This window comes from Crocodylus porosus, unplaced genomic scaffold, assembly GCF_001723895.1.
Source record: "Crocodylus porosus isolate Cpor-Errol unplaced genomic scaffold, CroPor_comp1, whole genome shotgun sequence".
Lineage (NCBI taxonomy): Eukaryota > Metazoa > Chordata > Crocodylia > Crocodylidae > Crocodylus > Crocodylus porosus.
The window spans coordinates 54,404,545-54,422,347 of NW_017728948.1; the positions used below are offsets into that span (position 1 = coordinate 54,404,545).

At 45.2% G+C, this 17,803-nt stretch overlaps 1 protein-coding gene across 1 annotated transcript in view; it reads right to left on the bottom strand.

Moving 5' to 3' along the window:
* Positions 1 to 12,827: 12,827 nt before the first annotated feature.
* The window catches only part of PDCL2 (phosducin like 2), a 35,342-nt gene continuing 30,366 nt past the window's right edge, over positions 12,828 to 17,803 (bottom strand). Inside the window, exon 6 of the mRNA XM_019553475.1 lies at positions 12,828 to 13,072. Within this exon, the coding sequence (XP_019409020.1) occupies positions 12,894 to 13,072 (179 nt within the window). The 3' untranslated portion in view covers positions 12,828 to 12,893. The remainder of the gene's footprint in view (positions 13,073 to 17,803) is intronic.

Here is a 17,803-nt window from a genome sequence, read left to right on the forward strand (position 1 = left end):
CTCCAGTATTCTTTCCTGCCATGGCAGGGGGTCGAACTAGATGATCTGCTCAGGTCCCTTCCGACCCTACAAACTATGAAACTATGAAACTTTTTGCAAAAAGCAATCAGAAAAGACCTTGGTTTGCTGCCTACTCTGGCAGAGATTGGGAGTGCCATTGGGAAAAGGAAGAATAACAAGGCAGCCAGTGTTGATGGAATAATACCTGCAGACATTTTCAAAGGAGGGGAAGAAAAACTTACGTGTCAGCTTCACGTCCTCATCCTTAAAATTTGGAACAAGGAAGAAATCCCAGCCAACCTAAACGATACCTTTATTGTTACCATCTTCAAGAAGGGGGACAGAGCTGATTGCAGAAACTACTGAGGTATCTCAATGTTGGGCACTGCTGAGAAAGTCATCACCCATATCCTTGCTAACTGCCTTCTCCCCCTTGCGGAAGAAATTCTTCCAGAATCTCAAAGCACCTTCAGCCCATCTCGAGGAACTGCAGACATGATCTTTATGGTATGTCAAATCCAGAAGAAGTGTTGTGAGAAAAATTGACCTCTCTACTTGGCCTTCATCAAGCTCTCTTAAGCCTTCAATTCTGTAAACCACAAAGCCCTATAGAAAATCCTGTCCAAAATTGGCTGCCCAAACAAGTTCATCAGTGTTCTGAGACTTCTCCATGATATTTCAGCAAGGGTTCTCAGCAACGGGAATCAAACAGAATCATTAGAGGTGAAAACCGGAGTGAAGGAAGGTTGTGTCATCACTCCAACTTTGTTTTCCATCTTCATCCCCAGCATAATGTACCTTGTCAACAGAAAGCTCCCACCTGGAATTGACATTGTGTATAGGATGGATGGAAGACTCTTCAACCTCAACAGACTTAAGTCCAAAACGAACACCACGACAACTTCCATAATTGAGCTCCAGTATGCGGATTACAATGCTGTTGTTGCTCATTCGGAAATGGACCTCCAAACCATTCTTAATGTATTCTTGGAAGTCTGCAAGGGTATTGGCCTAACTGTAAACATCAGGAAAACGCAAGTCCTTTACCAACCTGCTCCAAATGGAGAAACAAACACCCCCTCCGTTTAAATCAACAGAGAATTGCTGAAGAACATGAATTGCTGGAGAACTTAACATATCTTGGAAGTCATCTTTCATCAAAGACAGACATTGACACAGAAATACAACACCACTTGAAATGTGCAAGCGCAGCCTTTGGACTCCTGAGTAAGAGAGTCTTCTTAAATCATGACATCCTTGCTGAAACAAAGTTCTTGGTTTATCGAGCCATTGTCATTTCATCTCTGCTGTAGGCTTGGAAACGTGGACCACATACAGAAAACATCTCAAGTACCACCAACAGTGCTTTTGCAAGATCCTTTGGATTAGCTGGGAGGATAGTTGCACAAACATCAGCGTCTTGGCCGAAGCAAAATCTAGCAGCATGGACAGGTCATGCTGTTCACATGCCTGACTCCCGCCTTCAAAGAGAATCTTTTTCTCACAGCTGAAAGGTCAGCTATTACCGGAGGACAAAGAATGCACTTCAAAGATACCCAGAAAGAAAACATAAAGAGGTGTAAAATCAACATCAACACCTGGGAGACCGTGGTTCAGGACCGACCAAAATGGAAGAAGGCTCTTTGGGAGGGACCTCAACACTTTGAAACAGCTTGTTAACAGGCAGAAGAGGAAAAAAGGAACAGGTGAAAAGAATGTCAGAATACCCAATACAGCAACACAGTGCCCATCCCTCCTCAAAACCATTCCTTCTCAAAACACTTGTCCTCACTGCGACAAGATGGGGATCTAGAATTGAGCTATGGCGCCACCTGCGGGCTCACTATTAAGATCCTTGCAAGACAATCTTACTTGTTTGCGAGAGATCACCCATCATCAGTATGGAAGTATTAGATGTGCTATAATTTCACCTTTCTAAAGCTTTTGATACTGTCTCAAATGACATTCTCAAAAGCAAGTTAGCAAAATATGATTTAGATGAAATCTCAAGGTGAGTACACAGCTATTTCAAAAGCACTTGTTGAGAAGTGGTTGTAAAAAGGTCATTGCCAAACCGGAAGAAAATTTCAACAGGATTCTATGAGCACATAGGTTCAAAACGATTCTAACCTGGGCTCAGTTCTAGTCAATCTTTCATAGATGATTTAGATGATGAAATAGAGCAGTACAAGGAAGGGGGCATGGGGGAATAACCTTTTTGGCAGGCATGCCACAAATTAGGCCTGCACAGTCCCTGCACAGTGCCACCAATTCCCTTACCTGGCTTGATATGCTGTTCTGCTTTTTGTTCCCTGTGCTCACTTCCTGATCTGCTACTCTGCTTTTTGCTTCTCACCCTTTCTGGTGCTGGGCTGCATGTCACCTCCCCAGTCTTCTATGTGCCACGTACAGAGACTGCCTATGCCATTGTGCTGTAGGTGCATACTTAAAAAAATGTTTAGATGAGGTCAAACTAAGACAGGTTAGAGCACAGGATTAGAATTTTGAATGATCTGGAAAAACTGGAGAAACATTCCAAAAAAAGGAAAATCAATCAAATGAAATTCAGTAAGTGCAAAGTCTTCCACTTATGATGGAATATTTGGGTGCACAAATGCAGAGGTGTCTCTTGCAAATCAAGAGAAATGTTTCTTCCACTCTGTTCAGCACTAATGAGGCCTTACCTGGAGTACTGGTCCAGTTTGGAAAAGAGAAGACTGAGGAGAGATTTGGTAACAGTCCTCAAATACCTGAAGGGCAATTATAAAGAGGATGGAGATAGACTTTTCTCTGTGGCTGTAGAGGATAGAACTAGGACCAATGGCTTCAAACTGCAGCAGTGGAAACTTTGGTTAGAAACTAGGAAAAACTTTTTATGAGGGTGGTCAAGCATTATAGCATAGAGAACTTGTGGACTGTCCATCCCTGAAAATTTTTAAGAGGGCCAGGCCAACACTTGGCTGGCATGGTTTAGTCAAGGTGATCTGGGAGCTGGACTACGTGACCTTGTGAGGTCTCTTCCAGCCCTACTTTCCTGTGATCCTATGATACACTGGAAAAAATGTCTGAAATTTACAGGTTTTAATTCAGTAAAACAAGCACAAAGTGTAGCTCTTGAGACTGAGAAGTGAAATGAACAAATACAGAATGTCGACTAGCTAGCTAGCACTATTGTATTGTGTGCTGGTAGGGTCTCAGTTAAAGTAGCATAATAAGTTCTGGGCACCAAATGTGAGTAAGCTAGAGAGAGTTCAGAAGACAGTAAAAAAAATGAAAAAGTTTATAAAAATATGTCCAATGAAGAAGAGTTGAAGATTTGTTTAGAAAACATAAGGCTATGGAGGGACCTAATTACAGGCTTACAATATGAAAAAAGACACTTATAAAAGGATAGCAATCAATTGTCCTCTGTGCGCACTGGGAAAAGGACAAATAATCAGCTTAACTTGCAGCAAAAAAGATTTAGTTATTAGGAAAAACTATAAGGATAGTGGAGCTCTGAAACAGGCTGCTAAGGGGGGTTGTATAATCTCTGTCATTTAAGGTCTTTAAGAACAAGACAGGCAAACATCTGTCTAGGATGGTCTAGGTCCTGTCTTTGTATAGACAAAATTATCTCCTGAAACCCATTGCAGCCCTACGCTTCTACATGCCTATGCCTTAAATATCTGATGTGGCCTTCCTTCAGATGAACAGGCACATGGTGACCTTATTTTAAGAGTATTAAAGCCTTTCACAAAAATCTATTCCTATACTCTCTGGGTTCATGTTTATACATAGTGAACTGAACATTTTATTATCAGTAGGCATCTACCCAACTCAAGGAGGTGGCCAGCTTATTTCACAGGGTGATCGTGGGGCTGGCCACCATTCTCACAGGCTGATCAGCCAAGGGGCCCTAGTAGCCTCACCACTGATTGGCTGTGATGGCTGTCCATTGTGGCGAGCCCTCTCAGCCAATCAGCAGCAAGAGGCTGCGGTGGCAGCCATTGTGGGCAGCCTTCATGATGGCAGCCCCCATCCCTGCTTTTCCCATAGTGGGCTGCTTCTAAGGGCCAGTATTTTATTTTCAGTAAGCTTCCTTTTTTCTCTCAGCTTTCACAAACATCACTCACTTTTGCAGGCAATGCCATATTTCACAATTTCTGTGAAATCTGCAAAATTGTGATTTTGGTAGGTCCCTAATTATGAGTTAATTCCAAGTAAACAAAAACAACTTCCTCAAAGAAAAGAAAATCAAAATTAAAAAAACCACTCCACTAACACTAACCTAACCCAAAAAATCATAAGAACATGTTAAATATATATAAAAGACTGAATATTGTATACCAGGGTAGACGCTACAAACTCTGACTCCTAGGCTATAAGTGCTAAGAATGAACTGGCAATGGTTACATCCTCAGCTGGAGAGAGCAGGATGTGGACATCATCCTAAAGGAGTTCACTAGACATAGCACACCTACAGTGGAATGTACGTGAGCAAACTCTCAGTGTTAAGAAAGCTGGGTTACTAGACCACAGCAGACCAACAATCATGGGATCTACAATGTTGAGATAGGAAAAAATACCAATTTCACAAATGACCCAACATCTTCTTTTTATTTCTTTAGAGAGAATTTCAGTATTTCATAGTAAATTGTTTGATTTGATTTTTAAATTTAGCAATCATTTTTACAGGAAATGAAGTTTTGAACAAAACTTTGAAAGCTTAGAAACGTCTAGATATTTCTTCTGCATGCCTCAGTTTTAAACAACCATGTTAACTCAAGGCTTCTGCTGAGTAAAGCCTCCAGCTGTGCTGATTGATATTATGATTTTGTGATGTGAAGAAGCATCTCCAAGGGATTAAAGACCTTCAAATTGATTTTTCCTATCACCGATAACATAAATTCAGTCTTTTTGAAATTTAAATGAATGCTACACTTCAACACCTCTATGACAAAGAAAATCTGATGACCTCCATTGACAAATGCATCTGTTCAGGACCAATAATACATATTAGATGTTCACCTAATTTAAAAGCAGGATGAACATCACTGTCCTTTGTTTGCAGATACTTTTGCACATGAAGAACAACATAGAGTTTCCTATTCCTTTAACAATTAAGCTCAAATTTAAACAGTAATATCCCATTCCCCAGGGCCTTTAACAATGAAAATGCTGATTGCTAAGATAATAATAATAATAATTTTGAAGTGTCAGCAACCAGCTGTTCCCTGTGTAACCCTTTCTCTAGACAGCAGACAGCAGTAAGAAGGGCTGAGTTCAATGCAGGGGTTTTACACAAATTGATTATTCTGGCTCGAGCCCCGACCTAGAAACCTAAGAATAATTTCCGCCTGAAGTGTTCCAGTGTGAACAAACTTTCCCACTCGCAAGTAATATTAAATATAACAGGGCTGAATGGAGGAAGAAAAATGGGACAACAAACAGATTTAGGAAAACCTTAATCATCAGCAGCCCACCTCAACTAAGTATTAGCAGTATGTTCAGGGCTGTCTCCTAGTCCCACACAGGACACTGAACAGTGTAGATAGGGTAGCTGCTAGCCCAAGGTTTCTCCTACCTCACTACAGCTGCGGGGGGGGGGGGTGCTGCTGCTTTACTGCTATTATCATTTCTCTCCACTGCTCAGAGCACACCGCTCTGCTGTTGGTCACTGCCACTGGGAGCACTGCTTCACCACCACACCACTGTGGGGGGGCATTGGGGAAAACTGGACAGTGTCCCACTGGTGCTTGCCACTACTGGGGGTTCTGCTCTGCTGCTCACTACCACCAGCAGGTGCTGCTTTGCTGTTGCACGCCACCACCAGGGGCACTGCTGCCCTTCTGGTTGCAGAAGCAATCCAGCTCTTTTAGACCCTGAGCAACCTCAAGGATTTCAGCTCTTTTAGAAACAAGTGGGTAACAGGTTCAGCCTGAGCCCACTAGAGGGATTTGTATATCAACAGTGCAAGGCTGGATGGGGAGACATAATACCATCCCCTTAGGAGAGCTCCCACCTAGAGCTTTCCCTCTCTTCCTGTGATTCTTTCCCATGCAAGTCACTGCGAATGCGGATCGCCTCAGCAACATTTACCCAACTTTCTCTTATAACATCAGTATCCTTATAGGCTTTACAATTTTGACAGGCAGGGCTGCTGCACATAATCTCGATTCCCTTGGCTTCTTATATTCAAATTGTCAAAAGCAGTTAAAACACATGCAATTATTACAGTAAAAAAGCACAAGAGTTTTACTCCTTTGCCCATGCATACCAGCGGAAGATATGCAGATCATAGAATCAAAGCAGCGCTGGAAAGGACTTTGATAGGTCATCTAGTCCAGCCCCCAAGGGATAAGAGACTCAGTTCACTGTAATTCAGCCTTGCATACCAATAGGGGTATGCAAATAACCTCCACAGAGAGGTTGTCACACAGGACACAGGAACAGTAGCAGCAGTGTTACACATACTTATTAACTAATTTTGACAGCAGACTCATTAACTTGTCAAGACTGCTGCATTTATGGCTCAGCAGGCAGCATATATAGGTTTTAGGACTGAACTTCTAGGACTAGCCAGTGAAGACTGGGAATATCATGGAAGTGACAGCCACTCTCCAGGATTAAATTAGTTGAATACTACAGCTGAAGTATTTGTTTTTACAAATTAGTTCTCTAGTCATAGCAAGGTAGTTAGCTGTGTTAGTCTGAGTCAGGCAGGCTAGATTGGCACCTTATAGACTAATTAAATCAGGCATGCTATAAACAAAAAGCTTGTTTCTACAGGTGCTGTGAAGGATGCAGAGCTGCTAAATAGAAAGCAGGGATTAGAATACAAGGGGTAGGGAAAGGGGCAGGAGAAAGGACCAGGTGGGGTGCTGCTGAGAGAAGCAAGATGGGTAGGACAGAGAAAAAAAACCCAGTTAACTCACTGAGGGACATACAGTTTATCAAAGCTAATCCAGGGAAAGGAACAAGAATCCAGTCTCAATTTAGATCATACAATCTACTCTGTGGATGATTTGTTGTTCTACAATTTCCAATTCAAATTTGTTTTTCAAGTTTTGTTATCTAAGAACAGCCACCCTGAAGTCAGCAATGGAGTGGCCAGAGGTTAAAGCATTCTGCCATAGGTTTGTCTGTCTTTTGGTACTGAAGTTAAATTGTTGTTCATTCATTCTTACATGTAGGGATCACCTCACCTGTCCAATGTAGATGGTAGAGGGAAACTAAGTAGGTGATGGCATATATGACGTTGGTAAAGGTGCAAGTAAATTAACTTTGTGTGCTATAATCCAGTGGTGCTTAATCTTTTTCCCTGATGGGCTGGATGAGTAGTGCCTGGTCCATCCACAGGCCAGATTGGGCTGGTGGTCTTCATCTGGTGGGCACAGCAAGCACTATCTGGCCATGCCGGGAGGAGGGCAGGAGGGGCACAGGCCAGCCTTAACACAGCCCTGCAGGGAAATGAAGCTTGACCTAGCTTCATGGCTCTTACTGTGTGGGTTTGGGGAATTTGGCAGGAGAAAGGGTGGTAGTATTAGTGGACACTGGTCCCCCACCACCAATTTTCTGGATCCCTTGGGAGCCCCACAGGCCAGATACCATGGCTCTGCAGCCACATTTGGCTCAAAGGTTGAGCACTCCTGTTGTTCTGGTCAGCGATTATGTGTTCCACGTTAATAAGGGGGCACAGCTAACATTTGGGCCCGTTGCTGGAGAGACACTATTGGACGGTGGGAGGGGTGGGGACTGCATGTAAGCAAGGACAGGTTTGTCATTTTCCAGGAGGGTTTGGAGATCAATGATGTGTCCAAGATATTCAAGCTGGGGCTTACAGGTGACAACCAAAAGGATTCTGTTGTCCTTGTTCCAGGGTTGGTCTTGTTAACAGGTCAGAGCAGGGTCTGAGTCTGGCTTTGTTGATTTGAGTGGCTATGGGTTTAGGATTGTATTGTAATTGTAGAAATCCCTGCTCCAGTTCTTTAAGATGTGCATCCCAGTCAGTGAGAACAGAGCCACTGCGACATGACCACTGCAACTTTCACAGGGGTATCCAAAAAATAATTTTGCTGACAATATTTCAGAGTCAGTTTGATGGAGGGGTGGAAGTTGTTAAAGTCTTGGTGGAATTTCCCTAGAGTCCTTCCCAGCCATTCATATAATAAAGATGTCAATGTACTTTTGGTATACCAGGGGAATAAGACAACAGCTGTGTAGGATGTGGACTTCAAGGTCTGTCATAAATGTTTTAGCACATTAGGAGCCATGTGTGTGCACCTGTCAATGCCATTCATTTCTGGATATAGGGAGTCTCCAAATCTAAAATAGTTGTGCATGAGGACAAAAAAATGGGAGAGAGTAATGGAAAGCAGAAGCAGTTCCTTCATCAGGGATAAAGTTCTTTATGGTTTGTAATCCACCCTTGTGGAGGATGTTGATGTACAGAAATGTAACATTCATGGTAGCTAACAGGGTGTGAGCTGGAAGCTTGTCAATGAAAGTTAGTTTCTTTGGGAAATCTGTGCTATCTTTCAAATTGTTGGTAGCACCCATGGCATATGGAAATAGGATTGAGTCAGTGTAAGTAAAACCCCCTTCCTCAATGGTGCCAATGCCAGAGACAGTGAGTTGCCCTCAGTTGTCAGGTTTGTGGATCTTGCCTAACCTGAGCTCTCAGCAGATGGAAGGAAGCATTAATCTTCTCCTGTTTTTCCAGAGGTAGCTTCTTTCAGAGTTTATCTAGTTGCTTCTTGTATTGTACCACAGGCAACTGGTAGGGGGGGCATGTGCCCCCCACCCTCTCCCCGAGACTGGCACCTGACTCAACACGGCTCAGGATGGGGCAGTTTTTTTGCTGCATGGGCTGACCGCGTGTTGGGGGGGGGGGGGCACTAAGCCATGGCACAGAACACAAATTGTGCCCCCCAAGACTAAGGAGGCTGGCAGCTGTTTGGGGGGGGGGAGGCACTAAGCCATGGCACAGAAGTATCGGAGTGGATATGGGGCTTTTGGCCCACCCCTGGGCCTGTCCCCAGGCCCACCCACAAATTGTACCCCCCCAGACTCAGGAGGCACCAGTCACCCCTGTATGGTAGTGTGGAATCCTTGGTCAAGAGTTTGTAAATTCAATTAAAAAAAATCTGTCTCAGCTTCCTGCATGTATGCTGTTTTATCCAGCTTTCTCTAGTCACAGCAAACATAGTAGCTCAAGATGAAGAGAAAGCAGCATGAAAGGCACATGTAAATACAAAAATTGATATTGGCCTGGAGCTGGGTCCAAAGAAAGAGTTAGGTGAGCTTCAGGCATCTAAGCCCAACACTGAGGTCCAAAAAACCCCTGGAGAGTAAACTTTTTTAGTACCTTTGTCACCTTAAATCTCATAGCTAACAACAGTCATGTTTTTGTCAGGCCACAGCCTCGAACCTGAGGCCTTGGCCTGATAGCTCAGCTGTTTACCTTTGTTTGCTCCAGGACTAGACACCCAGACGGGTTAAAGCCAGTGTGAAGCCTTGAATAGGGCCTAACCCTCCAACTACCCCATTAACCAGAATGGCTGGCCAGGGTCAGCTGACCCTCCATCCCCCACGTGTAAACCTGACTTGGAACAAGAAGTGTCTGGGCAACAGGGCAACCTGACCCAAGAGTGCTTTGGTGCTCCCTCCAGCTTGCTTCTTAGCTTTGCTTTTTGTTTTATCTTCCAGCTTCCTAACTTGGAAGACATGGGGCTGGGATGATTTAGTCAAGAATGATTCTGCCATGAACAGAGGGCTGGACCAGATGTCCTTGTGAGGACACTTCTATCCCTACTTTCTCATGATCCTACAACTTGGCTCATCCCTGGACTTTGCCCTCTGATCTCCTGGCTTCTTAACTCAGCTTGTCCCTGGACTTAGCTCGTGGATTAACCTCCTGACTTTCTGACCAGATTTGTTCTCATATTCCACTTGCCTACTCAAGCCCTAGTCAGTGCCTTGATCCCTGAATGACAGTCTCTGGCATGTCCCAAAACTGCCCTAGTATGAGCAACAAGACATCCCATTCCCATAAGAGCCCTACTACGTTCCGAAGACTAGATATAGGGGCACCTAAGAACCCCAAGAGTCTTAATTTCATTGGTATGCACTGACCCTGTCAAACGCACACTGATAGGATTGAGCATAGCCCGAAACACAGCAGCCAGGGTTACCTTTACTCAAAATTACAGCCAGAGAATGACAGGGCACTAACCACCAGACTATGGGCAAGGCTGCATAAGGCATACTTCACTTTTTCAGTTTTAACTAGACTATGCAGCCACATGTGTGGAGCCAGAACAACAGTAAACAAGAAGAAGCCTGAGTCAGTAGCCTATAGTGTTTAGGGCCCTCAGCTGAGAGGAACAAGTCCTGGATTCTGGTCCATGCTCTGTGGATTGCCTACAGTTTTAAATTAAATTTAAAAAATAATCCTAAATGAAAGGACAAGAACAAAGGCCTCCCCCCTTAGTGACCTAACTAAGCTACAGAGTTTGGCTGTTAACTCTTGGCTTTGGAGTCAGATAGTTAAAAATTAGTTTTTGTGGCAACCAATCTGCAGGTACCGAAATCTTTCTTTAACTCTGACCCCAGGGGTATATCCTTTATACAAAAATGCTGAAAAAAAGATATACTCCTGCCTGAAGTCAAGAGGGCAAAGGAGACACATTTAGCTGACTAGACCCTTCTCTTTACCTCTGACAGCAAATATATGTATATTAATACATACATACCTCTATATCTTTGATTTAAAAAAAAAAATCAAAGAAACAGTGAAGCATGGAAAAGAATATAGGTCTTTGGTAAATAAAGGAAGTGGTAACAAAATTGAGAAATTATTTTGAAAATTGTTTATATTAAGACTATATAAATTATTTCCCCAAATTAAAAAATTAACATCAATGTAGGCTTGATTTAGCTCGTATTTCTCTAATGAAAAGGCGAAACAAGACCCCTTATTTTTGCAAAGGAAGTAGTTATCACACAGCTACAGAAATCCTATAATTATCACTTTACCTATTCCTATTTCTTTTTAACTTTCTAATTTTAAATAGCAGAACATACAAAAATTAGAAAATATCTACTGATATTTCTTTGAATCTGATCCATGATTTAAACTATTGGTTTAAATAGTCCCAGGCTGATGTACAATACTAAAAAGGAAAACTGCAACTTTAAAATAGTTGTGTTCTTTTTATTTATAACTATTTATAGTAATGTCCTTTCAAAAATCCACTGCATTCATACAAATAACTGAAGACAGAGTAATTACCTCTAGAATATATCCTGCCTCCTAGAATATAACTGGATGTTAGACAACATTAATGGTCATTTCTTTGTCTGTCTCTCATTCTTAATGATGAGTCTGAAAACATTAGTGAATAAGTGTTTGTAACACGTTTCTTCTAGTCCTTTCATCTGTGGTCAGCTAGTGATGGGATTGTGATAAAATTAATTTGGAAGACTGCTAGTGATAATGAACGCTGACATGACTGAGGACAGATGCACCTCTATCTCCCTTCTTCATATATGTTGTCAGTTGGCTAAAAAAAAATTCTCGTAACTTCATGTCCTTCTAAATGTATCCTAAATCTTCAAGAGAAGCCTAGATGGTCACCTTGATGGGGTCACCTGACCCTAGTTGTCCTTCCCGCCTAATTGCGGGGGGCTGGACCCGATGATCTTGTGAGGTCCCTTCCAGCCCCTTATGATCTAGGAATCTATTCGAAACAGAGCTTTTAATTTTACAATCTCCATTTAAAGACATCATATACCTTCTAATATTAAAAAAATATAAAAATATTAAAAAAATATACAAACACAGACAAGAAGTACCTCTATACAAGGGGTGAGCAAAATGGTGGATCCAGACTCCATTTCCCAGCAGCCCCTGTCATGTCATTGCAGCTGATTTCCATGGAGACCCAAGCAGCTGTGGGGCCATGAAAGCACAGGGCCAAGGTTTCCATGGAGACTGGCCCCAGAAATGCTGGCAGGGCATACAGCTGAGCAGGGAGCTGCTTTGAGGCCTAGGCCGGGATCTTGCAGTGGTAACAGCATAGTCCAGACCTGGGGCAGAGCTGTGATCCACTGCCTACATGCCACTGTCCCATTACATATCCCTCCTCCCCTGCCTCTCTTCCCTTGTTGCCAGCAGGGTGGCCGGTATGTTGCTTCTTCCTCTTCATTTCTTTTCGAAAAGAAACTGGCATTCAGGTTTTCCTTCCCAGGCTGATGTACAATACTAAAAAGGAAAACTGCAACAAAACTTTCTCCCTTTCCAGGGCTACTTACAGACTCTAGCAAGGCCTTCTCTCCTTCAGGCAAGGCAATCCAGCCCTCTCTCCCTCTACTGGGCAAGCTTTAATCTGTCTGGACCTTTCAGTCATAAGGCCTACTGCGTTGCACCTGGACCTTGCTGACCCAAAAGGTCAAGGGGTCAGGCCCAATTTCCAGCCTCTTCTCTCCATTCTTTGTAACAGGGGCTTGGTTCCTTGTTACACACCCTTGCTCTATGAGTTGTTGGGGTAAAAAGGTTGGGGAAGGTGACTACATCCAATCCTTACACCGGTGGTATGAACCAGAACTACTCCTGTCCAACTTGCACTGAGGCTGGGCAATTCTGAATCAGCCATAATCAGTTCTCTCTTTCTGGCGCTTCTCCATTTGAGCAGGGGTTGAATGAAATCAAGAAAGAGGGCTCTTGACTTCAATGGAAGCATGTCTCTAGATCCAAAGGTAAAATCTGTCTTCTATACGGTATTAATTTTCTTCTAAAATGTTAAATAGCAAATGTAAAAATAAAACAAGTCTCTCTGCATTGCTTCAGATTTATTAAATCAGTAATATTTATTTGACCAACACAAAAACATCTGTGCAGACTCCTTACATTAAAACATTCTACTTAAGAAACACTTGGTCTCATCAGTATTACTTCCTGTACTACTGGTGTCTTCATGAACAGAGGTGCTTCTAATAGAAGATATCATCATATTAATAATATCCTTCTTTGGGTTTTCTTCTAAGTCAGTTTTAATTGCTCCAGATTCTGCTAACTTCCATTCAAGTTCTACAACCAAAAATGGTTATTTAAAACAAGCCAAGATGTGCAACAAGACATCCTAGAACAAATATGCACATAGACTACATAAATGTTAAAAGTGTTAAATACTTGCTAATTAAATTTTCACACCATATAATCATTTGGAGAAAAAAAATAAAAATCAGGAGGGAAAAAAGAAGAAAAATACCATGTAGGTGACCAAAACTGCCACTTAGATGATCAGAAAGGGAACAGAATGTCATCTCTTGGGACTTTTAAAATCTCTTCTTATATCTCGTCTTAAATTTCTTCTGAATGCCTTATTCTTGATAGACTTTTTTTTTCATACTACAAATCCTTTTCAAACAAACACAGTTATGAATGCACTAGGATTTATGAGCTTGCTTCTTGTTTTCTAGCAACTTGACACTAGTTTAACTCCGTGGAAGTGGAGGTGCATATCTAGATGGCCAGAAAACAAAATTTCATGTTCATGAAAAAAATCACTATTCCCCTAAGGAACTAGCCAACTAGTGGAATCCACAGCCTACATAGTTAGGCACCTAGATTCCCAAAATACATGGAGAGAGTTCAATATCAAGTGTGCTAAATAGGAAACCACCTAAATTAACCAATAGGAATCACTGAAGACAGGCATTTCATACCTACCATTCTCTGAGACTTTGGCACCTCAGTGTTAGCTGCAGGGCGGCAGCGAAGGGGCAGCAGCAGCTGATTCCCCTAAAGTAAGTGGGGCAGAGGGTGCTGATGCAGCTGAGGCAGATTCGAATCCCTCTTAGTTCAGCCGATAGGGGGCTGCACTCCCCTAGCCACGCGCAGGCAGCACACGCAAACAGGCGCACTCTGTAAGGGCGCACCAGCATTTGTGTAAGGTGGGTGTGTGGTTGCGGCCCGAAAGGGCACCTCCAACAAGCGGGAGTAGTAGACTCAGCCCCGCAGACATGGTGCAGATGTGAAGCGCAGCTGCTAGGGGCCCCACCCCAGTGGCGCCACCTGCCGTGGGCTCTTCTGAGGCCTCCACCCAGACAGAGCTCCTGGTAGGGTCGGCAGCCCCTTGCCCCCCTGTCTGTAGGGGAGACTCAGTGGGATCCCAGCAGCCAGTGGGAGGGGCATGGCCTGGTGGTTCCCTTGCCTGTCCCTCCTGTGCCTGGCTTAGGGCTCTGGAGGAGCAGGTACGGGAGCTCCAGGCTGAGGTGAGCAGGCTGCGAGGGAGCAGAGCTGCAGAGGATGACACTGACTCATATTTCTGTCCACTGCAGGACTAGTCATCCAGTGTACGGTCTCCCCAGGTGGCAGAAGGTATCTACCAGATCCAGGGCTGCTTGGGCTAGCGTGGTGGAGGCTCCCAAGGTACAACTGAGGAACTGGTACTAGGCCTGGCAGCCATGAAGAAGAAGGATGAAGGGGATGCCTCCAGCAGGGACAATGCCACTCCATGCAAGCCACAGACGGCGCAGAGAGAGAACATCAGGAGAAGAAAACGCCAGGTCCTCGTTATCGGGGACTCCATCCTAAGGGGAGAGGAGGGTACCATCTGCCGACCTGACCCCATGGTACAAGAGGTCTGATTCATGCCTGGGGCTCGGATTCAGGACATCGCAGAGAGGATCCCGGCCTACATTCTACCCTCAGACCAGTACCCCATGGTTCTCATCCACATGCGAACAAATGACATGGCCAGAGGCAACCCAGACTGTATCATAAAGGACTTTGAGGCCCTGGGGGCCAAGCTCAAGGAGACAGGGACACAGGTGGTATTCTCCTCTATTCTCCCAGTGAGTAAGTGTGGACTCGAGGCCTTCATTGGCGAGGTCAATCGGCAGTTATGGAGTTGGTGCCACCAGGCAGGCCTCGGGTTCCTGGATAATGACCCATACTTTCATGCAGGGGGCTTGCTTGGGTGGGATGGACTACACCTCTCTCCTAAAGGCAAACGTGTCTTCTCTTCCAGATTTGCTGATCTCGTGTGGCGCACTTTAAATTAGTTTCACCAGGGCATGGGGACACAGGAGGACTTGAGGACACCTCCCAACCAAGACAGGTGACATACACAAGGAGTACCCAGGTAAGCAGCAGGAGATAGTCCTGAGACTCGGGGGGGGTGGCATACGCACCAATTCAAGGCCTTAAATGCCTCTACACCAATGCTCATAGTACAGGGAGTAAGCAGGAGGAACTTGCCCTCCAGATAGCTAATTCAAACCCAGACATAGTAGGGCTCACAGAAACCTGGTAGAATTCATCCCACAACTGGGTGGTCAACGTTAGGGGCTACAGGCTATACAGGCGGGATAGAACAGGGAGGAAAGGCGGGGGTGTGGCACTGTACATCAAAGAGCAATACACATCCTCAACCAGCAAGATGGGGTCAGAGGACGGGCAAGCTGAAGTGCTCTGGGTCAGGATACAGGGGGGTTGTGGGGAAACGGACTTAACAGTGGGGGTCTCCTACAGACCTCCCAACCAAGGGGAAGAGCTGGACCACAAATTCTTGGGTCAGCTTGCAGAGGTACTTAAGGCAAGGGATGTAGTTGTCATGGGTGACCTAAATTACCCGGACATCTGCTAGGAGGAGCAGTCAGCCAGGTCTGACCGCTCACAGAGGTTCCTGGCCAAGATACAGGACCTCCACTTAACCCAGGAGGTGCATAGTCCTGCCAGGGGGAATACCCTGCTGGATCTGGTCCTGGCCACAGGTGATGACCTGGTGAAGGGACTCCAGGTACTCCACCACCTGGGCAATAGTGATCATCACTTGCTGGAATTCACCATCCAGCGCACTGTCAAGGGCCTGCAGCAAGGCAGTAGCCTTAGATTTTAAAAGGGCCAACTTCAGATGAGGGCGGAGGAAGCCTTGGACTGCCAAACCAAGCAACACCCACAAGTACAGCCCAGCCTAGACCGACGAGCGGAACATATATGCAGGTAAGTAACAGGGGCCAGGGTAATGCTGAAAGTAGGGGGCCAGTGCACACATCCACAGGAGGCCTCAAATGCCTCTACACAAACACTCCTAGTATGGGAAACAAGCAGGAGGAACTTACCCTCCTGCTAGCTGACACCAACCCAATATGCCTCACTGTGGCTCACTGAAACATGGTGGGACCCAAAGCACGACTGGGCGGTGAATATCAAGGGCTATAGGCTGTACAGGAGAGATAGGACAGGGAGGAAAGGTGGGGGTGTAGTGCTCTACATTAAGGAGGAATACACATCCTCATCAATTAGCAAAGAATCAGAGGAGTGGCACTCTGAAGTGCTCTGGGTTAGAATACAAGGCAGTCGAGGGGAAAGAGATTTAATGGTGGGGGTCTACTACAGACCACCCAACCAAGGGGAAGAGCTAGACCAGGAATTCTTAAGTCAGCTCACAGAGGTAGTTAGGTCAAAGGACATGGTCATCATGGGTGACCTGAACTTTCCAGAAATCTGCTGGGAAGATCAGTCAGCCAGGTCTGACCGCTCACATAGGTTCCTAGCCAGAATGCAGGACCTCCATCTAACCTAGGAGGTGCACAGCCCCACCAGGGGGGAGATCCCTTGTTGAACCTGGTGCTGGCCATGGGCAACAATCTGGTGAGGAGGCTGCAGGTGCTTGACCACGTGGGTGACAGCAATCATCACCTGCTGGAATTCACCATCCAGCACAAGATGGCAAAAGCCTGCAACAAGGCAGCAGCCCTAGATTTCAGGAGGGGGGACTTCAATGAGCTAAGGAGAATAGTTGGGGAAGCACTGAGGTCCTGGTGGGGAGGGGAGCCAGGTGTCCAAGAAGAGTGGTCGCTCCTTAAGGAGACAATCCTCCAAGCCCAAAGGGAGGTAATCCCAACACGGATCGAAGGGGGCAGGAAGGTGCAAAAGCCCCCATGGCTCACCAAAAGCAGCCGGGAATGTCTCCTAGCTAAAAGGGAGGCGTACACCCAATAGAAGGAAGAGGCCATCACCAGGGAGGATTATACTGCAGTTGCGCAGGGATGCAGGGGGGCAGTCAGGAAGGCCAAGGTGGAGCTGGAACTGGGACTAGCTTCCCAGATCAAGGACAACAAGAAGTCCTTTTTTAAATACTTAGGGGGCAAAAAGAAGGTTCTGGGTAATGTGGGGCCCCTGCATGACACGCTAGGAAATTTGGTCATCACACCAGACGACAAAGCCAACATATTTAACAATTTCTTTGCCTCCATTTTCCTGAGCAAGGACCAGAACAGCCACCCCTCTTCTGGGCCCCCCTTAGATCTCAGGGGAGGCACACCTAGGCCAAGGGTTAGTGAAGAACTAGTTAGGGAACTTCTGGAGGGACTGGATGTATTCAAAATCAGCTGGTCCAGACAATCACCACCCTAGAGTACTGAGGGAATTAGCTGAGGTCATTGCAGGACCCCTGGCATGGCTTTACAAGCACTCGTGGTGCCCTGGTGTGGTGCCAGAGGACTGGAAGAGGGCCAATGTGGTTCCCATCTTCAAAAAGGGGAGGAAGGAGGACCCAGGAAACTATAAGCCAGTTAGTCTTACCTTGATCCTGGGCAAGCTTTTAGAGAGAATTATGGTGGCACATGTCCACGAGGGGCCAGCAGGGGAGATTATGCTTACGGGCAACCAACGTGGGTTCATTACAGGCAGGTCCTGTCAGACCAACCTGATGGCCTTCTACAAACAGGTCACCAAATCCTTAGATGCAGGGCTAGCAGTGGACATAGTCTTCCTGGACTTTTGGAAGGCCTTCGACACTGTCTCTCACCC